This window comes from Heliangelus exortis, chromosome 3 (assembly GCF_036169615.1).
Source record: "Heliangelus exortis chromosome 3, bHelExo1.hap1, whole genome shotgun sequence".
In the NCBI taxonomy this organism is placed as follows: domain Eukaryota; kingdom Metazoa; phylum Chordata; class Aves; order Apodiformes; family Trochilidae; genus Heliangelus; species Heliangelus exortis.
In genome coordinates this window covers 69528554-69555021 of record NC_092424.1, presented here as the reverse complement: position 1 = coordinate 69555021, position 26468 = coordinate 69528554, and the positions used below count along the sequence as shown (strand labels likewise).

At 36.6% G+C, this 26468-nt stretch overlaps 1 protein-coding gene across 1 annotated transcript in view; it reads left to right on the top strand.

Moving 5' to 3' along the window:
* FIG4 (FIG4 phosphoinositide 5-phosphatase) overlaps window positions 1-21542 on the top strand; it is a 64454-nt gene extending 42912 nt beyond the window's left edge. Inside the window, exons 18-23 of the mRNA XM_071741187.1 lie at window positions 129-276; window positions 1236-1319; window positions 4016-4211; window positions 6142-6224; window positions 10432-10521; window positions 21253-21542. Of these exons, the coding sequence (XP_071597288.1) occupies window positions 129-276; window positions 1236-1319; window positions 4016-4211; window positions 6142-6224; window positions 10432-10521; window positions 21253-21430 (779 nt within the window). The 3' untranslated portion in view covers window positions 21431-21542. The remainder of the gene's footprint in view (window positions 1-128; window positions 277-1235; window positions 1320-4015; window positions 4212-6141; window positions 6225-10431; window positions 10522-21252) is intronic.
* Window positions 21543-26468: the final 4926 nt, after the last annotated feature.

The window sequence follows — 26468 nt, the reverse complement described above, 5'->3', positions numbered from 1 at the left end:
TGTCTTAGAGGGGATATGGCTGTAGAAAAATGCCTGGTAGGGTTGCTAGGTCAGCAGATTACTTTTGGTTTAGGTTTTTGCAGGGTCACTGAATGCTACTAAAAAGATTATTTGTTGCTTTTCCCCAGTGACATGTGCTGAAAACAGGCACAAGTTGACAGTAAAGAAATTCCACAAGTATGAAGAGGAAATTGACATCCACAATGAGTTTTTTCGGCCATATGAGTTGAGCAGTTTTGATGAGACCTTCTGCTTGGCAATGACCAATTCTACTCGGTATATTGGGAGGTTTTGGGACTACAGGGCATTAACTGGAAGTTGATTTGGTGTGAATTAAATGTGAATTTTATTTATTTGGTTAAATCTGTGGAACACAATAGCTTTTGTAGGGTGTTTGGGTTTCGTATTTTTTTTAAGCTTCAAATTTAGCAGAAACTAAATCAGAATATTGCAATGGAAATAATTTGGTTAAATCTGTGGAACACAATAGCTTTTGTAGGGTGTTTGGGTTTCGTATTTTTTTTAAGCTTCAAATTTAGCAGAAACTAAATCAGAATATTGCAATGGAAATGCTACTCCAGAAAAAACTGTTCAGATAGCACTTGATTTTCCAATAATTTTCCATTATGGGAGCCAAATGTTTGGTCACTTAAAGGCTGAGAAAAATGGGCTTTACTCTGTGGACTCATTAGGTTACAGAGGCTATGTTCAAAGCAATTTTTTTCTAACTGTTCTTACTACATTTTACAACAGTTTTTTTCAATTCTTCAGGTTTTCCCAGCTGGCCAGATGAGTTGTTGTTAGTATTGTTGGCATCAATCAACTGGATATTCTCAGGATGATCTTAATCACACTTTAGCTAAAGACTTCTAGGAGGATTGTTTCATGTAGCTCTTTGACCTGATTTGAGTGTTGGAAGCCTTTAGAGAACAATGTTACAGGACTTCTTCAGCACAGCAATGGAGCATATATTGCTCTAGCCTCCTTGGCAGTGGATGAACTTTGGAAATGTTTTATGGGACTAAATAATGCAACTGAAAACTTTCCCAGCACCGAGGTTTTTTATATTTACGTGGCTTTAGCTTGTAATGAAGTAGTTAGAACCTGATATTTCTTTTTCTAATGATTTTTTTTTTTTAATTCAAAGGTAGCTGTTAGAGGTAGTTATTCCAGAAACTTTTAAAAAATTATGTTGAACTTTGCCCGTGAACACTTTTTTCTTTCTCTTTTGCCAGAGATTTTATGCCTAAGAATGTGGGGATAGACCCAAGTCCCTTTACTGTTCGTAAACCAGATGAAACTGGAAAATCAGTGTTGGGGTAAGTCTGAAATATGAGGTTTTGTTCTGAAACTGTAACACAAGTATATAAATTGTGTCTGTGTTACATGGGAAGTAAAAAATCTTTTGTGTTATACTGCAGAATTTTACTCTTTGAAAATCATATCCAATTTTTGATTTTTATTTGACACTGAGAGTTCTTTATTCAGACTTGTTTAATGGTTTCTGTGAAACCTATGAGAAAACTTTATCTGGAATAAAGATAAAGGATTGTTAAAACTCTATCATCTCTTTGTACTAGTAGCAACAGTACTCTCTTTTGGAAATGGCAGGAATTATCTTTTTTTAAAAATACCTAATTTTTCAATAAATAGAACATATGCTGAAACAGCAATAAATGCCAATTTGAACATAGTTTTTGATAAAAAAATGTTATTAAGATATTTATTGATGAAATCACATATAACAATTAAGCAACAGTTATTGGGATGAATGAAAGTTTCATTTAGTTTCTTTTGCATCCTGGACTTGCTTTGTGACTTTATTTATTCCTTTATTATATTTGATATGCTCCATCATTCAAGGATTATGGGAATTCTTCCTGAACCACTTCATTCTTCCTGTGATACTTTATATAAAGGAAATCTTTTGTCGGAAATTCCTGGATCTGTGCTGACACAACATTATAAGTTTTCTTCTGAAAACTTGCCTTTCTGTTAAAAGCTACAAAATTTGACTCTCTTATAAATAACATCCATTATGCCTGGACCCTGATGGACTCACTGTCAATAAATGCTGAGCGTACACTGTGCTTATCACTAGTAGAACCTGATTTCTTGCTGCATTGATGCTCCCTGTGAATAAGCAGAAAGCTTGTTCAAGTTATACAGTTCACCTCTGCTAAGAACTGTGAATTTATGGGTACTTTTGACGTTAAGCTTCCACTTTGGTATGATGTCCAATTTTGGCCTAATTTCCAAATATTCCATTAAATTCTTGACCATTATACATTTATTCAGGTCCTTTGCATCAAGCTCTCCACTGTGACATTTAGGGATTGTTATGAAATAGAGAATCAGCTGGATCTAAGCTGTGTCCCAGGATTCCCTGGGTGTAAGGTTTCCCACACGTTGGCTGTGTAGTGGGGTAAAAGGTGGCTTCAGGCTTCCACCTTAACCATATTTAGCCCATGGTAGAGGTGTATCTTTGCCTTGCACATTTGTCATCATTTTTTTGTCTACCATGACATTTCATTAGGATTTGATGATCTGTTTTCATCTGTGAGTGTTCTGCTCCCCTAGGTCAATTGAATCTTGGCCTTTTTCTGAGTATGTGTTATGTGTGAAGGTAAAACTTCTATCAGTGTTTGGCTACTTGCTTTGTTCTTCAACTTTCAGAAAGCACTGCTTTTCTTGTTGCCTCCACCTCATTTAGAAAAGTAGGGAAGTTAACCTTAATTTTCTCTAAAAAGAATGTAGTGTGTCTTCATAGAGTTCTGTAAATTTCAGTCTAAGGATATCTCAGCCTCTGCTGAGTCAGAAATTAAGCTTTCCCATGTTTTTTCCCTTGAGGAAATTGTTGCAGCTGTAAGAATTCTGCGATATATTGATGCCCTTGGGAGTGGAGTATGGTCTTAGATCAAGAACCTTTGGGAGGACTCTCCTGCTTGTTTTGTGTGTACATAAAGCATATGAAGCTCAGCTGCTTCTCTACAGGGATAAATTGTTGTATGAATTTGACTGCCAAAGGCAAAACTCTGGGTGTCAGTGTGCTCAAGTAATACTGGTGACCTCCTTGCCTTTGCTGATGAGAGCACCAGGGCTGCAACTCAAAATAGCATTTGCACCAAACTGCATGCTGGTGTCAGAACCTTTTAGCACGCTGCTGTCTTCCTTTAGGGCAAGTCACTACAATGTCAGTGAGCTGTCAGGCCACTTCACCAAGGAGGAGATATTGCTTCCCTGATTCCAGAACTGTTTTGTCTGTGTTACACAATATTTGGTCATTAGCTGCCTTCTAGTCCCACTGCTGCAGAGCCCCTGAAAGATTGTGACAGTGGCTGAGAGGAAACTGCAGCCCTCTATGGCCAGTAGGAAATGATGTAAAGGGTGTAAGGGTGGTACAGTTTCTGATGGGTAAAGTAACGTGTACCTTTTGGAGCCTGTACAGTTAAACCCACTGTTAGCCCACCAAAACACACGTGCTGTATCTTGAAGAAAAAAACCACTTCTTTATATTAACTGGAATTTTCAGACTGAGAAATACATGTTGCATAAAGAAATGCTGGGGATTAAAGAAATAAATTGAGGGGAGAGGTGTGGAAAAGGAAGGAAAGAGGTGACTTTACATTTAAGATTTTGGGGCTGAAGAGTAAGTAAATGAAGTGGATAATCTTATTAATCAGAAAGTGAAACTTTTTCCCAGATCAAAACCAAAAATTATATGTCTCAATGAATTTTTATTCCTATCTACTCATTCAGTCTGAGAGGGATTTAGCTAAAGAGTCAAAGAATTTGTGAAAAGCAGATGTAATCCTGTGAGCTCTCTCTAAGTGCTCTGGAATAAGAAGAGATTGATGAAAACTAAATCTATTGGGGTCTTATGAAGATAAGCGATAAGTTGTTCCAGAGGGTAGAAATAATTTTGCCCATTAAGACTGCAATAAAAATTAGGAATTTCAATACTTGTTGTTAATAACTTGATGATTTCATAAATTCACACTGCCTTTCGTAATAGGAACAAAAGTAATAGAGAGGAAACCGTGCTGCAGCGCAAAACAGCTGCCAGTGCTCCACCACCCCCGAGTGAGGAAGCAGTCTCAAGTAGTTCTGAAGATGATTCTGGGACTGACAAAGAAGATGAAGGTGCTGTTTCTCAACGTTCAACTCCAGTAAAAGTGACTGATACAGGAGATAATACAAAAATCACAGAGGTAGGAAATTACTGTGGCAGTCAAAGTGGTTAATCATGAACTAAAAATTCATATTTTCTTTAAACAACCAATAATGTTATAGAACAATCAGAAGTAAAGCTCTGAGGAAATAAGTGAAAAGGGCCTCCACTGTAACTTTTTTGTGTAAATATTACGAAAACTGGATATAAAACTTTGCTGTTACTCTTGCCAGATAGTAGTGAAAGAAAACAGAAAGTGACATTTTCAAAAAATGAAAAATAGTGTTGGAAACCTAATACATTTGAATTTTAGCCATAATTTGTCTCATTGCTTATTAAAGCTGCAGTGCTGAAGAAAATTACCTGCTCAGTTTTGCTGAACTGCTATGTTAGCAATTAACTTGGGATTTTGCTAGTGTCTGTTCAAAAGTTCAGAGCTTCTGTTGGATACATTATTTCTGAGTGTCTGATGTTTACAGAAACTTGATGTCCAGAAACATGGAATAAAACCTGGTATTCTTAAAGACTATGGTAGACATTACATTTTAACATGCTCCCCAGCTGATTTAATTTAGCTGATTTAATTTTTTTTTTTTTTAAACATTACTAGTCTGTGCAGAGCATCAAATATAGGCTTTTAAAGATAGGTTTTGGAATTATTTTTCTGGCAGTGGCAATTATTTGTTGTGTCTACACATGAAGTTAACATATTTGAAAAGAAGACCTGTAACACAGAGGGTTTCAAAACTTGATGGCTAAGCTGAATAATGTAGCAACAAACAAAACAACCATGACTGGAAAAGGGGATTATCTAGTTGATGAAATGGGTCCATTTCGAACCATAGAAATGTTTCATATACATTTTTTTTGTTTTTGAATCTCTATCAAGTTAAGCTTACCTTAGAAAAGAAACCTGAATGAAGAATGCACTTAAAAGTCGAAACTTTCAAGTATTCCATTTTTTATCTCTTAGCTAAATCAACAACTACTTAATGTCACTCTAACCAGCATCAGTCTTCACTTTACTGTTTTCTCATTTGTGAAAATGGGTTAAGAATAACTAAAAGTTTAGCTGAAAAACAGCAGAGTGGGGTATTTTTGTGGGTAGAAGAGAATGCTTGTATTTTAAGGTACATTTCTGAGTAAATATGGTTGTTCCAGGAAGATTGGGTGTTTGATATGAGGGATTTGAATTTTGGTAATTTTTATATCAGAAGCTGCAGAATAGAGAAAAAGTGTTAGAGGTGAAGGGGGAGTGGGGAATGATTTCTTCCTATTCACTTCTCATAGAAGTTTGCAATAAAATGCGTTTATGCTTCTGGTCAGGATATATTCCCTGACAACTTTCCAGAGCTGTTCTTTAACTTCAGATATTTTGAAGTAAAAGAAAACTATTTTTATAGTTGACTCGAAGGCAGTCACACTTCTCTTGTCAGTAAACCCCCACAGTTTAACACTGAATCATTAGGCATAGTGCTGTACTGCATGTGCATTGGCTTCTCGTTACAGTTGACTGACATGATTGTGTAACTTATACAATAAAAATAGTTTTATTCAACCTGAAGTTTGTAATTATTTCATAATTGGCAGCAGGAAATGTGAAAGCAAATGTGGGAGCATGTTCTGAACTAATGTAATTTATTCTATATTAAATTCCTACACAGAACAGAATATAATGCCTACATCATTATATGTCCTATAAATATAATCTATTGTCCTAATGCGTTGTTTTAAATGATGTTATATTTCACAATCCTTTCCTGTTGTACAGGTGGCTTGAAGAATATTTCTAATAAGTTACTTTTATTTAAAACAAAACAAAACAAAAGCTAAGATTGCTATGTATATGAGAAACTGGAGCTTACCTGCACTTTCAAAATTATTTTCATGTCTAGAAAGAATTCCTTGCTTGAAAGCAAACTGCCTTTTGGATGGTATCCTCACTATGAATCTTTCTTCTTATGTTACAGAATGTAGTGCAATCAACAAAAGATGTGTATGGAGTCAATCTTTCAGATGTTCCTTCTGAAGATGATCTCTCAATTTACACTAGGTGAGATAAATTTCCAGTGGTAATCAGTAGTAAATAATTGGAGCTAGTTAAACACAGCATGTCAAATTTCTGCCTTTGATTAAACTTACTTAAAATAAATAATAAATCTTGTAAATACTAGAAAACATATACTATTCTGTTTTTAAACTCGGATTTCAGTGGTGGTTATAAGGTGTCTGTGAAAGCAAATTTTTGAACTTGAATGAAAGATGCTTCATTTGAAATACCTGTCACATAGTCCTAGAAATTAATAAGCAAATTCCATATTAGGAGTGGTTCTGTGGCTCTAAGCTACATAGTCTGTGGTTTTGGCATTGTTCAAATTTTGAATTATCCTAATTCAAATCAGTCAGAAGTAAAATAGCCTCTTTTATAAAAGAAGTGCACGAAGCAACAGAACTTTTATTTTTTTAACGTAATGTCTCATTTGTTGAGATCCATGTTACCTGTTACCTTTTACCTAAATTTAAACTGATGCTCAAGGAAAATTATTTTTCTAAATAATATTCACCTTTTTGCTAGAAACAATTTGGCCTTCTGAGCTTGCAATAAGGAACTGTGGATTTCATAGGGAGACCCTAAGATAGCTAGTAAATTGGGTATAGATTATGAGAGGAAAAATTGAAAAAAGCAGTCAGAATAACTCGCACTGTAGGAACGTGGATGTGTAAGTAACAGATATCTGTCCTGTAAGTTTCAGAAGTCAGTTTGGCCCTTGCCATTGTCAGGATTTCCTGAAATAACAACAGGCAGATACATGTAGTGTGTGTTTCTGTGTGTGTGTGTGTGTGTATATATATATATGCCCAGCAGTAAGGTATTGTGTGTGTCATGTTGTGTTCAGACACGCTGCATTTTGAACAGCATCATCGTGCCACTTGTTCTTAATAAATGGTTTTGTGAATTCAAACCATAGATACAGGAAATGAGTAAGATACAGCATGGTGCAAGACAAAATACAGCTCCTTAGGTGGTCCAGCCAGTTCCCACTCAGGTCCTGCACTGGGAGATGCACTGCTGCCAGGTGAGGCAGTGTCCTGCACAGCATCCCTGGGCTCTCCTCAGGAGCTTGGAGCTGCTGGCTTACTGTGAGCTATTGGAGGTAAGAGTTGGTGGGCGAGCATCAAAGTACCACCTCTCAGCTCCAACTGCACAAAAATTTCCACTTTTATCCAAGGATGATTTGGACTTTATCCTGTACAAGACAGTTGTCACCACTCCTGCAGGGGCTGTGAGCTGCCAGCTCCTAAAGAGCAGTCAGCAAGTTAATGAGATGCTCCTACAATGAAGGATAGTGGCTCTGCTCTATGAGGAATTATCTTTCTGCGTTACCATAACCCCACATAGAGCACTGGATATGTGGTGCCATTGTTGAAAATAGTCAGAATAACAGGAATTCACTACTGGAGATCAGTTGGATAAATTTAGATCCGAACTGAAGAGCCTCTTACTTCGCAAAGACTTAGAGTGCTGTTGCCAAGAGAGTGACTGCTTGCTTACACAAGACACCAGAAGTACAAATCAATTACATTAGCTTAATAAACCAATGCTTGAAATACCTGCTTACAATGTGGAATTAATGGAGTTTGAGAAAAGGGGTGTAAGAAAACTATACATCATCTTAGAAAATAATGGTGCATATATTGAAATGAATGTCTGTGAAGCATGTATTTAAAAGGGCTTTTTTTGCATCTGTTTTTATTTTCTAATGCGTAATAGTTGTGATTGCTGTGTTATTTTTGAAACCTCTTCAGTTTGTAAGGGAAGTTTTAATCTACTATGATACCTTCCCATTTGCAGATATGTGATAATTAGTCCCGACTGAGTTTGTTAATCCTCTCAAAGGATTGCTATTTTTTCTTTCTATTTAAAAGGCTTTTTTTCTGTTATTTTTTTTCTAGGTGAAGCTGCTTCTCTTGCACTCTGTAGCTTTTTGAAATTCCTATTGCTACATGCTGAATAATTTGAAGTTAACCCACTAAAAGAGGGTTGATGAGGATGCTTCTTCTTATTTCTGAAATTTTTAACTTCATCTGTGCCTCTAACTATGGTTCTTTATTTTAACCACTAGAAAATGGATGACAATTTGACAGTTGCCCTTTGGTAATTGTTCTGGAAATTTCTTGGTATGAACTGCTGTCTATTACAAGTCACTTTGTCCAGATGAGTAACTCTGTGATAACATCCAGATTTGATGCTACTTTCTGTTTTATCATTTCTTAGCCTGGACTAACACTCAGTCTGTCATTACAGCAGTACTATTCACTCAGCTATGAAGCTCCCTATTCATACCCTTCTCAAGACAAAAAAAGCTTGAATTTATTTAATTTCCCTCAAACAATGCAAATTTTAAAAATACAACCATAATAAATGCCTCACCTCTTTTAGCTAAAAAGACAGTGCTATTTATGGTCTAGTGTGCTGATTTTTGTGGAAAGTATAGATTTTACTGACATCTTTTATTACAATGTACAGCATTTGAGAATAGCAATTTATTTCACAGTTTGATTACAGTTCTCAATTCAAATCTTTTTCTATTATACTGATAAGGGAAAAGGAGATGTAGGATCTGAATCGTGCTTGACATCACTGGACATGTTATTTAATTTTTTTTCTGTATTAGCATCAGGGACTGACAGATTTAAAGTACTTCAGGTTTATTTATTATACATGACCTGATCTATATTAAATCTATACGCAAGTGTAAATGAAGTATAATTTGAATCTGTTCAGCCCATTTTCACTGATGGTTGAGATAACTCAGATAGTGGAGTTAATTCTCATGAAAATAGAATCTCAGAAGTACAGGTTGGTTGAGGTTGAAAACGACAGGAGGTCTCTCAAAAAATTTGAGGATGTATACTGCAGATCAACTGTGCCTTGTGTCTTACTTATGTCTGGTTACTTGGTTGTGTTAATTTAGGGCTTGGTTGTTTCAGAATATTGGATCATTTATCATAGCAACATGGAATGGCTTGGGTGGGGGGACCTTAGTTCCAGCCCCCTGGATGATCAGGGACACCTTTCACTAGATTAGTTTGCTCAAAGAATTTAATAATAATTTGAAGCAATTAATAAAAATACTTACACCTTTAGTTTGCCTTTATTGGTTTGGGATTTTTAGCTTATTTAACAGCAAGCTCCTGCACTGGTAGATCTTAATTATTTTTATTTCTACTTAAAATTCACTTATTTAGAAATGTAAATACTTATTCCTTTAACATCCAAAGTGATGTTGCATGTTTCTGAGGCTCTTGTTTCTATGGTATAGAATCTGAATGGAGCAGAAACAGCCACAATAAGTTTTTCATGAATGTATTGTTCCTCTGTTTCCTGTACACTCTTCTATACAATTGCTTTTTCGCTGTTAAATGTCCCCTCTTAGAATATAGTAAATATTTCTGAATAGAAATAGATCAGTAAGGTTATTTTTTAAGCTAAATGGAACCTAACTGTTAAGGAAAATACTCCCCTTTTGGAAGATTAAAGTATTAAATCACAGCTAACATTTACCTCTGTTTTCAGTAGTACAAATGTGTTGGAGAGTGAGCAAATTGAGTTAGAAATAACTATATATACATATACTTGAAACCCTCTGACTTTTCCTTAGTCTGACTGACTGAGCAATTAGCTATTTTTTAAATTTTTGCTGCAATTTATTGCTGAGGGGAAAAAAAAGCCATAACAGTATTTTCCATCCATAACAGTGTTTTCCAGCAAAGATTTGGAGATGTGGGAATTCTCCCCAGAGGTTGTGCTTGGAAATAAGTGAGCTGGACTAACAGGATTTCAGCTCCATAAACTAGATTGAATTTGTCTGAGTGGTGACTGAAATCTGAGAGACTCTCTGTCTCTTCTACTGATTTACCCCACAAACCATTCATCTGACTGATTGCATTGAAAAAGACCCAGGAAGCTGTAGCAGGCTCCCTCTTTCAGAGGAGCAGAGGCTCCTCTCAATTCCATGACACACCGGGTCACACCAATTAACAGGCAGATCTTTTTCAAGTTAAAAGGAGCTGCTGAGTTCTCATATACCCCCACTGAAAAGTTTTAAAAATTCCTCATTTACTGGAGTGTTGGATCGTGATCACTGGCTCACATAAAGTCTGATTTTTTTGGTCTAATTTTCTTTCATTTGCTGACTGTTGAGGGGCATAGTTCTTTTATTTCTTTGATTTATTCTCCTGTCTGCTGTTTTTCACAGGTTTGTTGAGCTGGGACAGAGTCAGCATAAACAAGACAAAAGCAGCCAGCAATATTGCTCAAAACTCCACTTGGACAGGGTTATAAATTTGTAAGTATTTTTTTTTCTCTTTGGCCTCTTTATCCTTTTGTCATTAGAGCTGAAAAATTACCAGATAACTTTGATGTTAAATTGTTCAAGAATTGTACTTCTGGTGGTTTTGCTGTATAAGGGTATTCAATAAATTGTATGAAGAATTTGGCTTCTTCTTCTCCCTAGTAACATACAAGGGTTTTTTATGGTTTCTTTTTTTTTGGTAGGGTATTGTGGGGTTTGGAGGATCTTTTTGTAGGTTTTTTTTTCTTTGGGAGGGGGAGGAGGGATTTCTTGAAGGTTTTTTGGCTTTTTTGTTTGGGGGGTTTTGTTGGTTTTGGTTTGGGTTTTTTAGTTTTTTAGTGCAAGGATTTTTGTATTCAGAATTACTAGCAATCCTGAGTTATCACAACACAAAAGTGCTGAAGCTCCTGAGTTTAAAGGGCAATTTCTTCTTGCTGAGATTACTTTTGAAAGAGGTAGTTTGACAGAGATTGGTTTACTAGCATATTCTTCATTAAAAAACATATAAAGTTGCAATTTAGTCTTTAGTGTGCACTTACCTGTATTTGTTCTGAGAAGGCTACAAGAACATTGTATTTGTTTTAGTAGATATTTGAGTAGTTCGGAAAGGCCAAACAGGATTTTTTTTTTCTTCTGTTTTTCTGGAAAGTGCTGGAGAGAGTCAAGTGGCAACTGATTCCTGTTCTGTTTTGTGCACTTGGTGTCCCTTGTGTCACCAAAATCAGAGGATCTGTGCTAGCTTTAATCAGCGTCTTGAATCTTGCATACATGTTATTTTAACAAGTCAGGTCTGCTACATTTTTCTCAGAAGTACCTCCTTGGATTTTTCTGGTTGCCTTGTCTTTGTTACATTCTGATAATATGGGTTTGTCAGTGATACTTTTGAGTGGAAAAGGCATTTTTGAGCAATTAATTTGTTACAATAATTTTTGCATCTTGTTTCAAACAAGCGGATAATGGTAGTTTGTAAGGGAAGATCAAGCTCCAAATGCTGGTTGTCAGTGGAACAGTTCTTGAATACTTTAATCCCAAAAGAGTAGTATGGGAGCCATATTCAACAAAGCCAATTGTGATGGGGTGGTAGGCAGATTGCTGCCCAGAACATCTGCCATGTGGAATAACTTCTATGTGTTCTGTTGTAAATGGACTAACTTTACATTAATATTAAAAATAATATTAAAATTACAATAGGTGCACATCTACTGTATACTGAAATATGGAATCTAGCTGTTTGTAATTTTGGTCTTTTCTTAGAACTGGTATCAAAAAAGGGTCATGATACTATCCAAATGTCATACTATTATTGAAGCAGGTCTTAGAATTTAGATGATGACATCCTAACTTTTGTGGCTGACATCTTCCTGTACTTTAAGCATCCGAAAGTTTCACCAAGGCAGCTTTTTATTTACTTTTGTCTCTGGGGTAGGTGGTGTCCTGCCCAACAGCACAGCCTCTTCATAGGACTGCAAGACCTTTACTGCAGTCCATTGATTTCCATAAACCTCAGCTTTGTTTTCTGCACTGTAGCTGTGCTGATGGAGTGAAGGAGCCTTGAACATAGCTCTTAGCCAAGTAGGGATAGAGACTGGGAGTGTCTTAGTGGCACTGAGGGAGCAGGATGACATGAAACAGATTTAATAGTATGTATGAGACAATACTGCCTAATATCAGGGCTTAGTCACTTGGCACTATGTACATTTGAAGTTATGATACTACCATGCATTGTTCATCATTATTAAGCTTATACTTTGTAGGTGAATGTGCCTCTAGTTTTGTAATAAAATATGTCTGATAGATATTAAAATAGTAAATTAGTCTGGCAAACTGAAAAAGAATTATTTTAAATACGAAGGAACAACCCTGAACATTTTTAATTGAAATTATTTTTAAGAAATTATTTTATAATAATAGGGATATTGTAAATGAATGTATGATATATGAACAAAGGGGATTCCTTTTTTTACAGAATCTCCCAGAATGTTCAATAGTGTAGGGGATAATAATTCCTTTATTACTGCCTTGAAGTAGAACAAATTATTCCTCCTTGTATCCTGCTGTAAAATGAACACATTAAAGAGAGTCTGTACACATAACTCTGAGGTTTGGGTAGTCAGATGTTCATTTTCCTCTTTTGCCAAGTGTAATTACCATGTGTTTTCAAATAGTGGAAGTATACAAGTTACAGAGCACAAAAATCTGTGCCTCCTGTCACTCCTCCTCTTGTAGTCATATAGAAATCTTTGCCAGTTTTACCAAACGTGCTCTTCTGTGGAGATCTGATAAGAAACAGAGTATTTAACAGTTGGTAATATATCTTTTTTTTTCTGAAAGTATATCTTTATATAGCTTAAAAATGTTCTTCAGCTTTTGTTCTGCTTATTAGAACATTAAATACTGTTTGGGCAGTGACAGATTGTTCTTTCAAAAAAAGTCACAAATTTAGTCATTCCTTAAGGATGTGTTGTTCAGTTCTCATACCAGAAGCTTTCTCTTACTGAGTTGGAATTGTTGCTCTGAATTTTCTTGGAGAACAGGAACTTTTTAAGAGACAAAAAAGCATCAATGTACTCTAGATTAGGTTGAGAAAGGGGATTTTCAATAACAGCAGCTGAGGCACATCTTGCACTGTATATTTCCTTGTTTCCCAAGGAACACTTGAAGGAATTACAAGCAGCTTTGGAAATTATTAGTTATTTTAGATTTTCAAGCATCTTGATGGTTTCACGGTACAAAGCTTCATTGCATGCTTTCTGCTTCAAATGTGCATCCCATATCTCCGTATCAGAAAGTAAGACAAACTTCAAGGAAACTGTTTATTCACAAAATGGAGAATTTCTATGAATATTTGTGGAGATTATGGGTGAAAAATTGTTTATATTGTTACATGTTTACGCTAAGCTTAAATGAGAAAGTTATCTAGTTGCTGTCTTCTGATAAGGTGGGAGTTAGGTTTTCCTTTTTAAAAAAAAAAAAAACCAAACACAAATGTATTCTGCACTTCAGTAGAGGATCTTATTGATACATAACCCTTTGTCAGAACAACTTCTAGTCTTCAGCAAAATTTTTTGTCCTTAGTCACCCCTTTGCAGTCTCACAGGAGAGTCCGAATAGATACTTTGCTTTTTTTCTACAACTCATTTTGTTTCTTCCTTTTCTTGGAAACAGGATAGCTATGAATTAATTAAAACAAGCATTGCTTCTGTGTTGAATTGGGAGTAATCTACCTTGCTTGCCTCCTGAACTGAAAACTCTTTGCTTCTACGATGGGTAAAATTCTTTCCTGTTTGGTTGATTATTTGCATTCATTTTACTCTGAGATGTCTCTTACTGGATCTCATATTCTTTTTCAGGTGTATTTTAAGAAGCATATGTGGTCTAAGTCTCTATAAATCTAAATAAAATAAAAGTATGGTGCTTACTATCAGCTCTTGATTCAGAGCAGAGATGAGGCTAATTAAACATTTTGGGTTAGCTGATCCGATGTAGATAACTTTAGTTCCATAATTCTTTTGACTCATATGTCCACTATCCTGGTATTCTAAAAATAGCTTTTAGGAATAGTCTTCCTCACTTAATTTGAATCTTTCCCCTTTCTGACTCTCTCAGTATTTTAAACAAAGCACTTCTCTGACTCTCCAGAATTTTTTTCCTGTGAGAAGTCTCTCGAAATTTACTAGTCAGATTGTTTATAAATACCTGGATTTTTGTTTACTGTCTAAAGATGAAAGATTGCCCTGTACTGAAATTCTGACTGACTTTCACACTGTGTGCTTGTCTCTTGCAAAATGGGTTAACTAAACTGACTGTTATTGACAATATCTTCATTTTTTATTCTGGGGAAGTGATTTGAAAGTTCCTGTCAGTGCTTGCCCTTAAAAGTACCTGGTACTTCATGTTGACTAGAAAAGACAAAGCATCAGGAATCAACACCACGTAAAAGAATAATTTTGTAATTTGGGGTTTGAATCCTCTGTTCCTTTTTAGTCAAACATCCTTAGAATACTACTGAGAATATTCAAGGATATTACTGGGAATTCTCAAGAATCCTACTAGGGGAAGAGTCTGGGGAAAAGCAACAGTATAGTAAGAGTTGTAGGACTCTCCAGAGAAGAGCTGGCTGGAGACTGGAGGAAATCGAAAAGTCCACGTTGTGATGGTTCATGAAATGCTTTACTGAAAGTGAAGTAATTTGGTTTTATGGTTCAAGTCAGAGCATTGCTGGCTTTGATGGGAGTAGCTAACAAAATAGTTGAGCCAGTTCTGACAGGTCATTGCTACCAAAAGGGGGAGGTCCAGCTCTTTTCCTCTCTCTTTATCAAGTACTGCTTCAGTTACTTGTGAAAGCTTTGCTACTTGTTATTGTGCTCCATAGATCAGTTCAGCTCCTCAGTCTAATTCAGAAAAAAAGCAAGTATTTTCCTGGTAGATTAATGAGATTATTTAGACCAGTGAAGGTCCCAGGCCACAGGGTCCAACACAGCACAACTTTCTTATTTGCCTGGTGGCAATTTACTAGATTGATTCAGTCATTTTGTGTAACACCCTTATGACAGGCTGGGGAGGAAAGCATGAGCTTTTCTCCAGGGATCTGGGGAAAATTGTTTTAACTCCTTGTAATTCAGATCCCATATATGTAAGAAGAATTATCTTTTTCCTGTTCATCTGTTCTGTCAATATTAGCTCTGAGCTTTTCAGATGAAAGAGCTCACGTGCCTAGCATTTTTGTAAGGTTGTCAACTGAGATGCTGAATATTATTTTAACAATAAAACTGTCAGCATTAATCTGCCACATACGGATTTAGATCCTAATTTTCATTTACTTATGTCCGTTTCAAATTTTAAAAAATAATATTTATAATATCTGAGTGTTCACACTTGCTTTCTAGGTCCTCTGTATTTTCTCCCTATCTGCACTGGATCCTGAATAAAAATCTACATTTCTGATCTCACTCTATCCTCTGATGTAGGAAAAAAAAAAGCTTGCAACAGTGGCGTGCATATCTTCAGAATGATACATGAATTGTGATGAAATTTAGCCTTCATTTTTCAAAAACCAAGGGCTTTGTTAACCTGAAAGAATACTTTGTGCTTTAAAAAATTGTTCAGTACAATTCTGACTTGACAGGGACCATGTTATAGAGCATACTTAAAAATTGAGCTTGTCTACATCTGTTGTCCACCTGGTTTAGCATTTCTGTATGTCATGTATGAAAAAGATAATGCAGTAGTCTCACAAGATGAAAACCAAAACTTCTTGAGTTTTTGAACTGACCATAGAATCTCTTTTTTTTCCCTTTTTAATGTGTAAAAATTTCTAGCTGTTACTAAATCTACCTTTTCCCAAGCTTTAAATAAAGAACTATTTTATCTTTTAGTATAGTGATCACCACTAAAATGCTTCAGAAGTTCTACAGGTCGAAGCTTGGGTTTTTAAAATTTTGTTTTGTGGTTACTCAGCTGCTGTTTCTCACCTTAGCCTGTGAAGTCTCATTTTGATCCTAATGTCAGCAGCACTGAAATAATATCCTCAAAAATTGTGACTGTAACATTCTTGAGCAATCTGACAATGAATCTAGTTACTCTACATAGTGTATTATGGTTTTGTTGAATTTGGTATTTTATAATATTAACAGTCCAGCAAAAACTAGAAAGTGATGAACTCTGTGCCACCTTAGTCCATCTTGTTAATCTTTTTAGGGAAAATTCTCAGGACCCTTGTTCAACCTGTTGCTCTACCTTCTTTGCTAAGTGATAAGTTTCTATTTATCTGCTTAGGGGCATGGTTTAGAGGTTGACTTGGCAGTGCTATGTTAACAGGTGGGCTTGATGATCTCTAAGGTCTTTTCCAACCAAAATGATTCTGTGATTCTAATTTAAGAGAATTGTCCTCCTATTTGAAAAAGCAAGTCTAAGTTTTTTCTTTCCAAAGAGAAGCACAGTATTCTTTTTTTTTCCTTTTTTTGTGCGGTGCTTTTGATATTTCTTTTGTCCTGTACTACTCCCAGGTCCCTTTTTGTGTTTGATCTTTACTTTTGAATTAGTTTGGAGGTAGTGTGAATCATCCCTACTTAAAAGATTTATCTTTCCTCAGAGATCACTTTTCTGTATCAGATGTTCTGACCTTCTCATATTCCTTCTGTCTGCATTGTAGAAAAGCTACTTCTAATTTGGACATAGAAGGTTTCCTGGTTTTCAGTCCTTTCCACTCCCAAAGAACGTGACTGAAACTCTGCTGTATGGAGGTGTTGGTGTGTAAGGAGGCAAAATTCTGTTGAAGGCTTTTTCAAGAGCAGAGCAGTTTAAAGGGATGCCAAGGAAAAACAAGCAAATAAACACAATCTCTGGGTTTGCTAGCGATTTGTAGGTCAGATATATTTGCTTTATTTTCATACAAGTCAACAGAGTACATTTTGTCTCCTTTAAATATACTTTAGAGACTTGAGGAGAACTAAACAGTGTTGAAACAAATGTGGTGGCTTTCTGGTGATTGCTCTATTTCTGAGTGTTCTGAGAGCACAACACTGTGCACTTTTCCTTCCAAGTATAGAACATCCTCATTGTAACTGTACATTTGAGCTGTATCTTTTTTTTTATTGTAGAGACAGTACTGTTCTTGGTGAAACCATAACAACATGAAGCCTGCTTACAAGTGGGATGAAATAATTATACTATGCAAGTCCAGGGTGCAGAACTTCATGACATGGTTTTTATGTTCCTGTCTATGTAATTTTCAATGAGAGGCCATAGAGCTGCAGGTCTCTGGGGGAGACTTGATAGCCAAGTCTATAAATAATGTGCTCTTTCATGACTCTATTGTAAGATATAAAACTTATTAAGTAGATTAGATTTTTACATGAATAGTGTTAGAGAAATAATTTTAATTAAATGACTGGATAACACAAGCACTCTACAAATAGCTACAGCTTAATACTGGATTATTAATGGAAACTGGCATGCATGAACATGCAGTTCTTTCAGTATATGTATCATGTTGAAGCAGGTAGGTGAAAAATTGAGAGTAGATGAAAAATTGAGATTTAGTTACTAAATACTCAGAGTTAAATACACTTCACTGTCCAACTTTAACTGTGCCTCAGGAAATGACTTTGGACTCATTAGTGCTTCAGAAATGTCATGTCTTTAGAAAAAAATCAATAACTAGAGAAGGCATCAAATTAGTATTATGGCTTTCTTTTGTTCTTTTCTTAGTTGTTCACTTGGTAGTAGAATAAACAGGTCAGGTACTTTTGAGTAAGGGATGTCTTTTAGTGTTAGATAGTGACAAGGGCAAGTTAGTGTGGTGTTTTAGTGTCAAATACCATTGCTAGAGTCTCAGCTTGAATCCTTTAAACTAAATATATATTTTTTGAAACTATAGGTGCTTTGGAAAGCAATCTGCTTTTAAACCATCTGACTAGTTAGACTAATGTTTCATACCAGTTCTGAAAACACCCACTTTAACTTTTTATAATAAACTAGAAGAAGTGATGCTAAGATGAAACTGTCACTCTGGAAGAGAAAAAAGAGGAAGAAAAGGTTATGAATTACAGAATTTCCATTGTATTATTCATACAGTTTACCAACAAAATGAAAAGAAAACACTGATTTAGTGGGGGCATAATAGCAGAGGCGAGGGTCTTCAAAAGAACTGCAGATCTTTTTCAAAAGAGTTTTGTCTCATTTAAGAAAAGCATTAAAATGGCAAGCATTTTGGAAATCTTATCCTGATCATACAGGCAGGACTTGCTCATATTTTTAGTGTTTGTTTACATTCCGCTCTAGTGCCACAGAATTCCAAGAATAGGAAGCCTAAGCAGGAGTTGTAATACAATATAAAATAAGGAAAAATCAAAATATATTCTGTACAGTAAGGCTTCACTTTTTGCAGACTCTTCAGCTTTACTTTTTTCTCCAATTCTAGAATCACCAAATGTTTCTCGGACAAACTGGCAAATTCTGTCTTGTTTTATCTTGTATGTATCTTATTTTTAAGTATACAGCCAAAATTTGTGGGTGACCAGTGCTTTTATTGTCTCAAATTCCATAGTAAACCTGTATAAGAAATTCTATCATTGCAGTCAAAGTATGATCACCTGAATATATTACCATGTAAAGTGGAAAAAAAAAGTAAATATAAATATGAAATAGAAAAATATTAATTTAATATGGGAACTTTTCTATTTTATATGCCATTCTCTGGTTGTAGTGGAACATTAGGCATGCTATGACACATTTTATAAGACTTAGTTTTATAAGACTAACATGATGAAACATCCAAAATCTAACCTATTTTAATGAAATAAAAGGCTGCAAAATAAGGGAACATGTTTTTTGGCAATGTTAATAGAGATCCATTGTGAAACAATAGTTCGTGCTCATAATGCAACTAGAAGATTATTACTGCATTTCATTTATAGAAGATCTCTGCAATCATTTGAGTGTTCCAGTTCCTGTTTTTCCCTTCAAAAGGGGAGATTATACACACAAAAATAACTTCTTAACTCTTGAAGAGCACCCAGATAGTAGGTCATGAGTGTGCCTCCTGTGGAATATGGCAGTGATGCTAATTTCTGAATCTTCATTGCAGTGGGGCTGCTAGATGTTAGCTTTTAGAAACAGTGAATTTTGACAGTAAGTTGCTGCTTTTACCTGAGAAATTACATGCATCTATATGTATGTATACATGTATGCAAAAATATGTGCATATACTAATATAATATCTAACAATAGCATTCTGACTTCTTCAGCCACTGGCAGTGTCTGCTGCTCCCATATGCTATTAAATAAAGTATTTAGAAAATCTGTCTTCAGCAGCTAGAATAGTAGATGACAAATGAAAAGCTAGTTAAAAAAATCTCTGGTATCAAACACAGTTTTAGTCCTCACTGCATTAGGATGGAGTAGATGTTGGAAACATGCATAAATGTCAAGGTGACAAGGTTGACCAGAAAATAACTTGTGTATGAGGAGAGATGAAAACAACAATTTGGTTGCCTGATAGTGATGTGGAGAAGGCAAACAGAGAATAACTGCTCACCATCTCTCCCAGTGTATGAATTACAAGCAACCAAGGCCCATGATAACAAGTGAAAGGAGTGCCACATCAGACACTGTTAAATAATGGCACTTACTCCCATATTATTCTGTAAGTCTCAGGGATATTGGAAAAACCAGGGAAGACTTACAGAAGTCAGATTTCATGAGGCAGTAGTCCAGTTCCAAATTTTGCTTCAGGTAGATCCTTGGTCCTGATTACTGAGGTCTGGGAGGATATATGAGAAAAGAGGTTGCTCAGTACATGTTCTGTTTTACTCATCTGTCCTCAAACATTGCTTCTAACCACTCCTTGAGACAGGCTACTGGACCCTATGGAATTTTTGGTCTTCCTATAAGAAACTATTTGATGGAGAAAACTGCTCGATGTATGTGTAGTGATATCAAAGTTTTCATTTTATTCAATATTCAAAATATTAAAACTGTAAAGGACCCTGGAGGTCATCTGACCCAGTCCCCTGCTGAGAGGAGGACCAAATTAGATGGGGTTACTTAGGGCTACATAGACTTGACTGTTGAATATCCTTAGGAAGGGAGGTTTTACAGTCTCTCTGAGCAACAACAGTGATTGACAGCCTTCACAGTGGGAAAAAGTTCCCTTGTATCTCATTAGAATACTGAATGTTCCAATTTGCATTCTCTTTTTGAAATACGTATTTTAAACACACACTCCCAGCAGAGTCTGGCTCCACACACAGAAACCCTCCCATTAGGTAGCTGCAGACAGCAGTAAAGTTCCCTTTAACTTCTCCTCTTTGGAATGGACAGACCCAGCACTTCCAGCTGCTCTTCCTATACCATGTGCTTCAGCTTTCTAATCCTCTGGGTGACCTTTGCTGGACTTTTCCAAATATTCCATTCTTTGTCTTGTACTGGAAAGCCCAAAAGTGGACACAGTGCTCCAGATATGATCTCTCCAGCCCCAAGTAGAAGGAAACCATTGCTCTCCTTGCCCTGCTAACTACACAGTTTTCAATAGTCACAGTTAAGAAGCTTCTACTTTATGAGTGAGTCTGATTGACAATAGTGCTTAAAAAAGGTCTGACAAGCTCAGGTTCTTAGAAGCTTTCAAACCTGCTTGTGTTTCTCACAAGCAGGTTTAAATATTCAGATTCAAATACAGTTTTTATTGTATGAAGCTATTTAAAAAAAACCTTATCTAAAATACTGGTAGTCCTAATTTACAGAGTGCTGTTGCTGGTAGTAAAGTTGTCTGTTCCCTGATAATTAGATGGAAATTTCTTGTCTAATAATTCCTATCTATATGTTGGTTCAGAATATAGGTGCTTGTTATAATTGCTACAAAGTGGATAGCTCAATAAAGTTTTTCTTCTGTTACCTGCTGTAATGCATGGCACAGATCTGTTTCAGCTTACTGACCGTAGCAGATCTGTGGAAGGATGAAGAAATGAGGACAGGGTCAAGGCAAATGAGAAAGTATCCTGCACTGTGATTTGTGTCAACTTATCTAATTACCCTACTTGGAAAGCTGGGTCTTATCAGGTCTGCAGTAGTGTTAAAAATCTAGGTGAATGAATTATCCAGTGGGAAGTTGCCCTTTCATTGACTCATATATATTTCAAGGAAAAGAAACACTCTATCTGTGGAAATATTTTAATCAGTTGTTTCAAAATGTGCATGTTTGTTGTTTTTATGTTGTTTTTTTTTCAGAGTACCCATCTCCTCCTTCTCTCAAGACAATATTTATGAAGTCCAACCTCCAAGAGTCGACAGGAAATCAGTAGAGATTTTTCACGCCCACATTCAGGCTGGAAGAGGAAACATGCAGCCCCCAGGAAAAGATGACTTCCTCATGTACAGAGAGTATATTCGAAACAGATACATGTAAATCCAAGCTGGAATCTCCTGACAAATCTACTGTACTGATAGGTCGTAAAAATAATTTTTTAAAGGAAACCTAGTTTTGTTATTTTGCAGCAATAAATTTATTATCAAACGTTCCTATTTATTATTCTTTAATATTACCCGTTTGCGGTACTGTGCTCTAGAGGAAAAAAGTTATTTAATATCTGCTCTTTAGCTGGAAGAGGTAGTGTATCTTAAGAGAATAACTAAATAGTCAGAGCAGCTGTAGTCACTAAAGAGTTGCAATTTCTGACAAAATATTGCATCTTTAGGTTTTTATGTCAGCTTCTTATATTGTTTTGTTTGCTAGTGAAGCTGAAGTGATTTGTACATAAAAATCAGCACAGAATAGTTTTCTTCCTTCTTGTTCCATGACAGCAAACAATCTTTTCTACAGGAGAATATTTTCTGATAGTTTTTGAGATTTTTAGCAAGCTGAATGTTGAAATGAGTGCTTATAATCTACTGCTTTCTTAAGCAAAAGTGAAAAATAAGTGACTTACGTAAAAATCAAAATTTGCATCAAGACTAACAAACTTTGTAACCCTAATTTGTGTCAGAACCAGTCTCACTGGTGCTAGTAGCTACAGAACCTGTGCCACATGCAGGGGAAAAATGGCTTGTGACTAATTATCATGGGCTTCTAGTAGGATTCTGCGGTGAATCACTTACTGACTGCATCTGCAAATGAAGGAATGCTCTCCACTTACTGGGTTTGGACTCCCAGAGGGCACAAAAAGCATCCTGTCATTTTTCCCTGTGTCAGGTATATTATCCTTTCTGCAGCATTCTCTTTTCATCTCTGTATTTGTGCTCCTGCACTCACAGGTTCAAGTCTAGGGCATCTCGAGAAATCCGTACCACTAAGTGATGTATGTAGTTGGGTTAGGCAAGGATGAACATCATGCCCAGTTCTAGGTAAGAAATAAAGAGGTAGCAGGTATCTGGAATGGGTTGTTTAATTTGGGCTTTTGATTAAAGTATTTCTAAAAGAAGAAGAAGAAAAGGAAAAGGAAAAAGAAGCAGCTGTTATTTGCAATTGCAAGCTAAAATTCCCAAACACCGCTTGCTAGCCCTTTGCCTTGAAGAATACTGAATCAGCAGCATCCTTAACAAACCATGTTACTCCTCAGGCTTGCACAGACAGTATTTCAGAATTTTCTGGCATAACTGAATAAGTGTTTTAGGGTTGTCAGCCAACTGCATGTACTAGATGCAGAGAAGAGGTTTGTGTTCATAGTAAATTGCTTGCAGGCAACTACTGCAAATTCTTGGCTGCATGCTGCAAACGTGTGCTGAATAGGTTTAAATGTTTTATGCTTCATAAGTTGCATTTTTGTCAGTAATTCAGCATAAGAAAAGATGCAGTGGGTAAAGGAAAAAGACAGAAGCTTCTTGTGGTAGGAGCTTGTGTGTTTCGTGGAGTGACTTGTGATGCAGACAGTGAGAGAACGTGGTACCTCAAGCCACCATAGCATTTTGGTGTTCATTCTCTTTTGTTAATTGGTTAATATTATTTTCAGAAAAATTGATGCATTTTAGGAGATGCAAGAATGAAATACCACTTCGGATAATAATTCATTGCAACTGTCAATGTTTTTTCCTCTGGAAAAAACTCAAAACTGAACTGGCTTATGTCCAATATGAAAAAATTTGAAGGAATAAATGGTAGCTTTGGAAGAATGTAGAGCTGGAGTCCTTATCCTAATGAGGTAAACATGTGCTTTTCTTGCTGCATTTAAACTATTGCAAAGAATGTTTTTTAGACTATCACAATCTTTATACCTCTGTTGTTCATAGATACTTGTCATTCATAGAAGTTGCTCTTGCAAGTGTGCCACTTAACCACAGATAAGGCAAAAGCTGATGCTTCATTTTTCAACTACAAATATTGTTGCAAAGTATAGAAATTGTAGTGATTTGACAGCTCTAAGTGAAATTATGTTTGGCCTTCAGCAATTCAAACACTCTTTGGGAGAAAAGGATTAAACAGTTTTGTTTTTGCAGTTCTGAAAGATGTATGACATCTCAGTCCATTACCTGTAATATAATGCCAGGCTTTTCAGTGTCTCTCAAACCGTGAGCCTTGACAGTCTTGTTGTAGCCCTTGAATCTTGTAGTATAGAGTCATAGAATCACAGAATGCTTAGGGTTGGAAGGGACTTTAAAGGTCATCTAGCTGCAGGCTCCCTGCATAGGCAGGGACACCTTGCACTAGTTCAGGTTGTTCGAGGCCTCATCCGACCTGGTCTTGAACACTTCCACGGATGGGGCAGCCCCAACTTCCCTGGGCAGCCTGTTCCAGTGTCTCACCACCTCACAGGAAGTAATTTCTTCCTAATGTCTAACCTAAATCTACCCTCTTCAAGTTTTAAACCATTTCCCCCTGTCCTCTCACTACACACCCATGCCAAAAGCCCTACCCCAGCTTTCTTGTAGGCCCCTTCCAGTATTGGAAGGTTGCTATAAGGTCACCTCACAGCCTCTTTTTCTCCAGGCTGAACTACCCCAACTTCTCTACCCCTGTCTTCCCAGGGGAGGTGCTCCAGCCCTCTGATCATTTTAGTGGCTCTCCTCTGGACATATTCCAGGAGCTCTATGTCCTTATGTTGCAGACTCCAGAACTGGACACAGTTCTCCAGTTGGGGTCTCACAAGAGCAAAGTAGAGGGTGACAATCATTTCCCTCGACTGACTGCCTGTGCTTCTGGTGCAGCCCAGGACCCGGTTGGCTTTTTGGGTTGCAAGCACACGTTGATGGCTCATGTTAAACTTCTGGTTCACCACTGCTCTCAAGTCCTTCTCCTCAGAACTGTCAACAATCCTTTCTCCTCCCAACCTGTATTCATACGTGGGATTGCTTGATCCAGGTGCAGAACCTTGTACTTTCCTTGTTGAACTTCGTGCAGTTTGCACAGTCCACTTCTCAAGCCTGTCAGGGTCCCTCTGGATGGCATCCTTTCCCTCCAGTGTGTTGACTTCCCCACACAGTTTGGTGTCATCAGCAAACTTTGATTACACTGCCCATGTCATTGACAAAGATGTTAGTTGGTGTAACTGCTTCTTGTTTCTTGTAGCTGCTCATAGAGATTTAACCCAAGTGCATTAGTTCAAATGATAAGATGCTGGGGTACTAAGAAAGCTGAGAGGAGATCTTAGTAATATCTATAAATATCTGAGGGGTGAGTGTCAAGAGGAAGGGGCCAACCTCTTTTTAGTGTTGCCTAGTAATAGGACAAAGAATAATGGGATTAAGCTAGAACATAGGAAGTTCCACCTCAACTTGAGCAGAAACTTCTTTACTGTGAGGATGATGGAGCACTGGAACAGGCTGCCCAGTGAGGTTGTGAAGTCTCCTCTGGAGACTTTCAAAACCCACCTGGATGCTTATGTGGCCTGCCCTGGGTGATCCTTTGCTGGGGGGGGTTGGACTCAATGATCTCTAGAGGTCCTTTCCAGCTTCTAATATTCTTATTGTATGATTCTATGATTAATGTTCAGGCTATAGCTTGTGTGCTCTACCATAATTGTAGATGCTTAGTAGCTGATAAGAATACTTCAGGGTGCTAATGTCAACTAAACCAAACCAGTTTACTGTTGTTTAGAAAAAAAATAAATAAAACAAAACACAAACCAAGACTGCCAACCTAACACTGCCTGAAAATTTCAACAGTTTGAATAGCTCTGCTGCTGAACACATGTAAAGGGTTAATTTAAAAATAAAATACTCTCATCACCCATCTAAAAAAAGCTCAGTTGTATGAAGGATTCCAGAGATACTGTCTATGTATCTGTCTGCTTTGTTCTGTTCCTGTGATAAGGTTCAGTTCTTGACCACATTAGAAGATCTGAATACATGCATGTATTTCCCTTTCAGAAACTGAGGAAAAAGTATGTAAAATAAGTGTAAACACAAAAAGTGAGCTGTGTTCACTTCAAAGACTTACCTGATGCTCCTTTTGACTTTTGAATGCTAATGATCATCTTCAACATTAAACTATAAGAACAAATAAAGTATTTGAGAAATGTATTGGTTTTCCTCCCAAAATACATTTAGTTTGTTTCAGTGTGTTTGAAGGTTACATTTAAATACAATCCCAAAATGTACACTTTGAGAATAATAACTTTGAGTTATTTCCTTGTGGAATCAGGAAGCAGACATCGGATTAGGACTTGGTCATTTCTGAGCCAGCAGTTCTTTGATGCCAGTCCAACATCTTAAGTACTTCTCCTTGGCATTGGGAACAACTGTTCCCCAATGTTTTCACTGGTAGTTTCCCCTCCTTGTGAGTTTTGCTTCCACTTGCAAAGCCCATTGACTTTTTGTTTTCACTCTCATTCCTTTCCAGAGAGACTCGGCGGAGGCACTGAAAAAAAATCCTTTTAATATGCACACAGCTACCAGAGAGGGGAAGGTGAAGGAGTTGTTCATACTTCTAGGATAACATTCATGGCAACTCTTTGTTTCGTTAATGAGGTTTTGAGATTTTTTTGCAAGATCCCTGAAAGGTTCTCTTGGCTTTCCCAGGCTCAGGCCAGCCTTCACTTGTATAAGCTCCAAAGCATGTGTCAAGTAGTCATGTTTTACAGTGAGAGGGAATACCAGCTTCACTCTGGAGGTTACTTCATTTTCCACAGGACTTCCACCCTGTCAGTACTCCCTGAAGAATTACACATACAAGTCCAGCCCACTGAGGGTAGAACAGTGTATGTGCTAATACTTCCAACAGTTGAGTGGGTGTTGGGGTATGTATCCAATATTGTTCCATTTGTTGGCATAGTTTGAATTCAAATTATCATCTGGAGGCTATACAGCTAAGCTATAATGTGCTTGGCTTGCAAATACTTCCTTCTGACCTATACGTATTTTAAAAATCCAATTAAAGTTGTCGGGTTTGGTGGTGATTCAAAAGTAATGTGGAATCAGTGAAATATGTTACAAAATACTAAAAAAAAAATAAAAAAATAAAAAAAGAAATAGATCATACATTGAAATTGCAATGTTTGCAAAGACTGATGTTC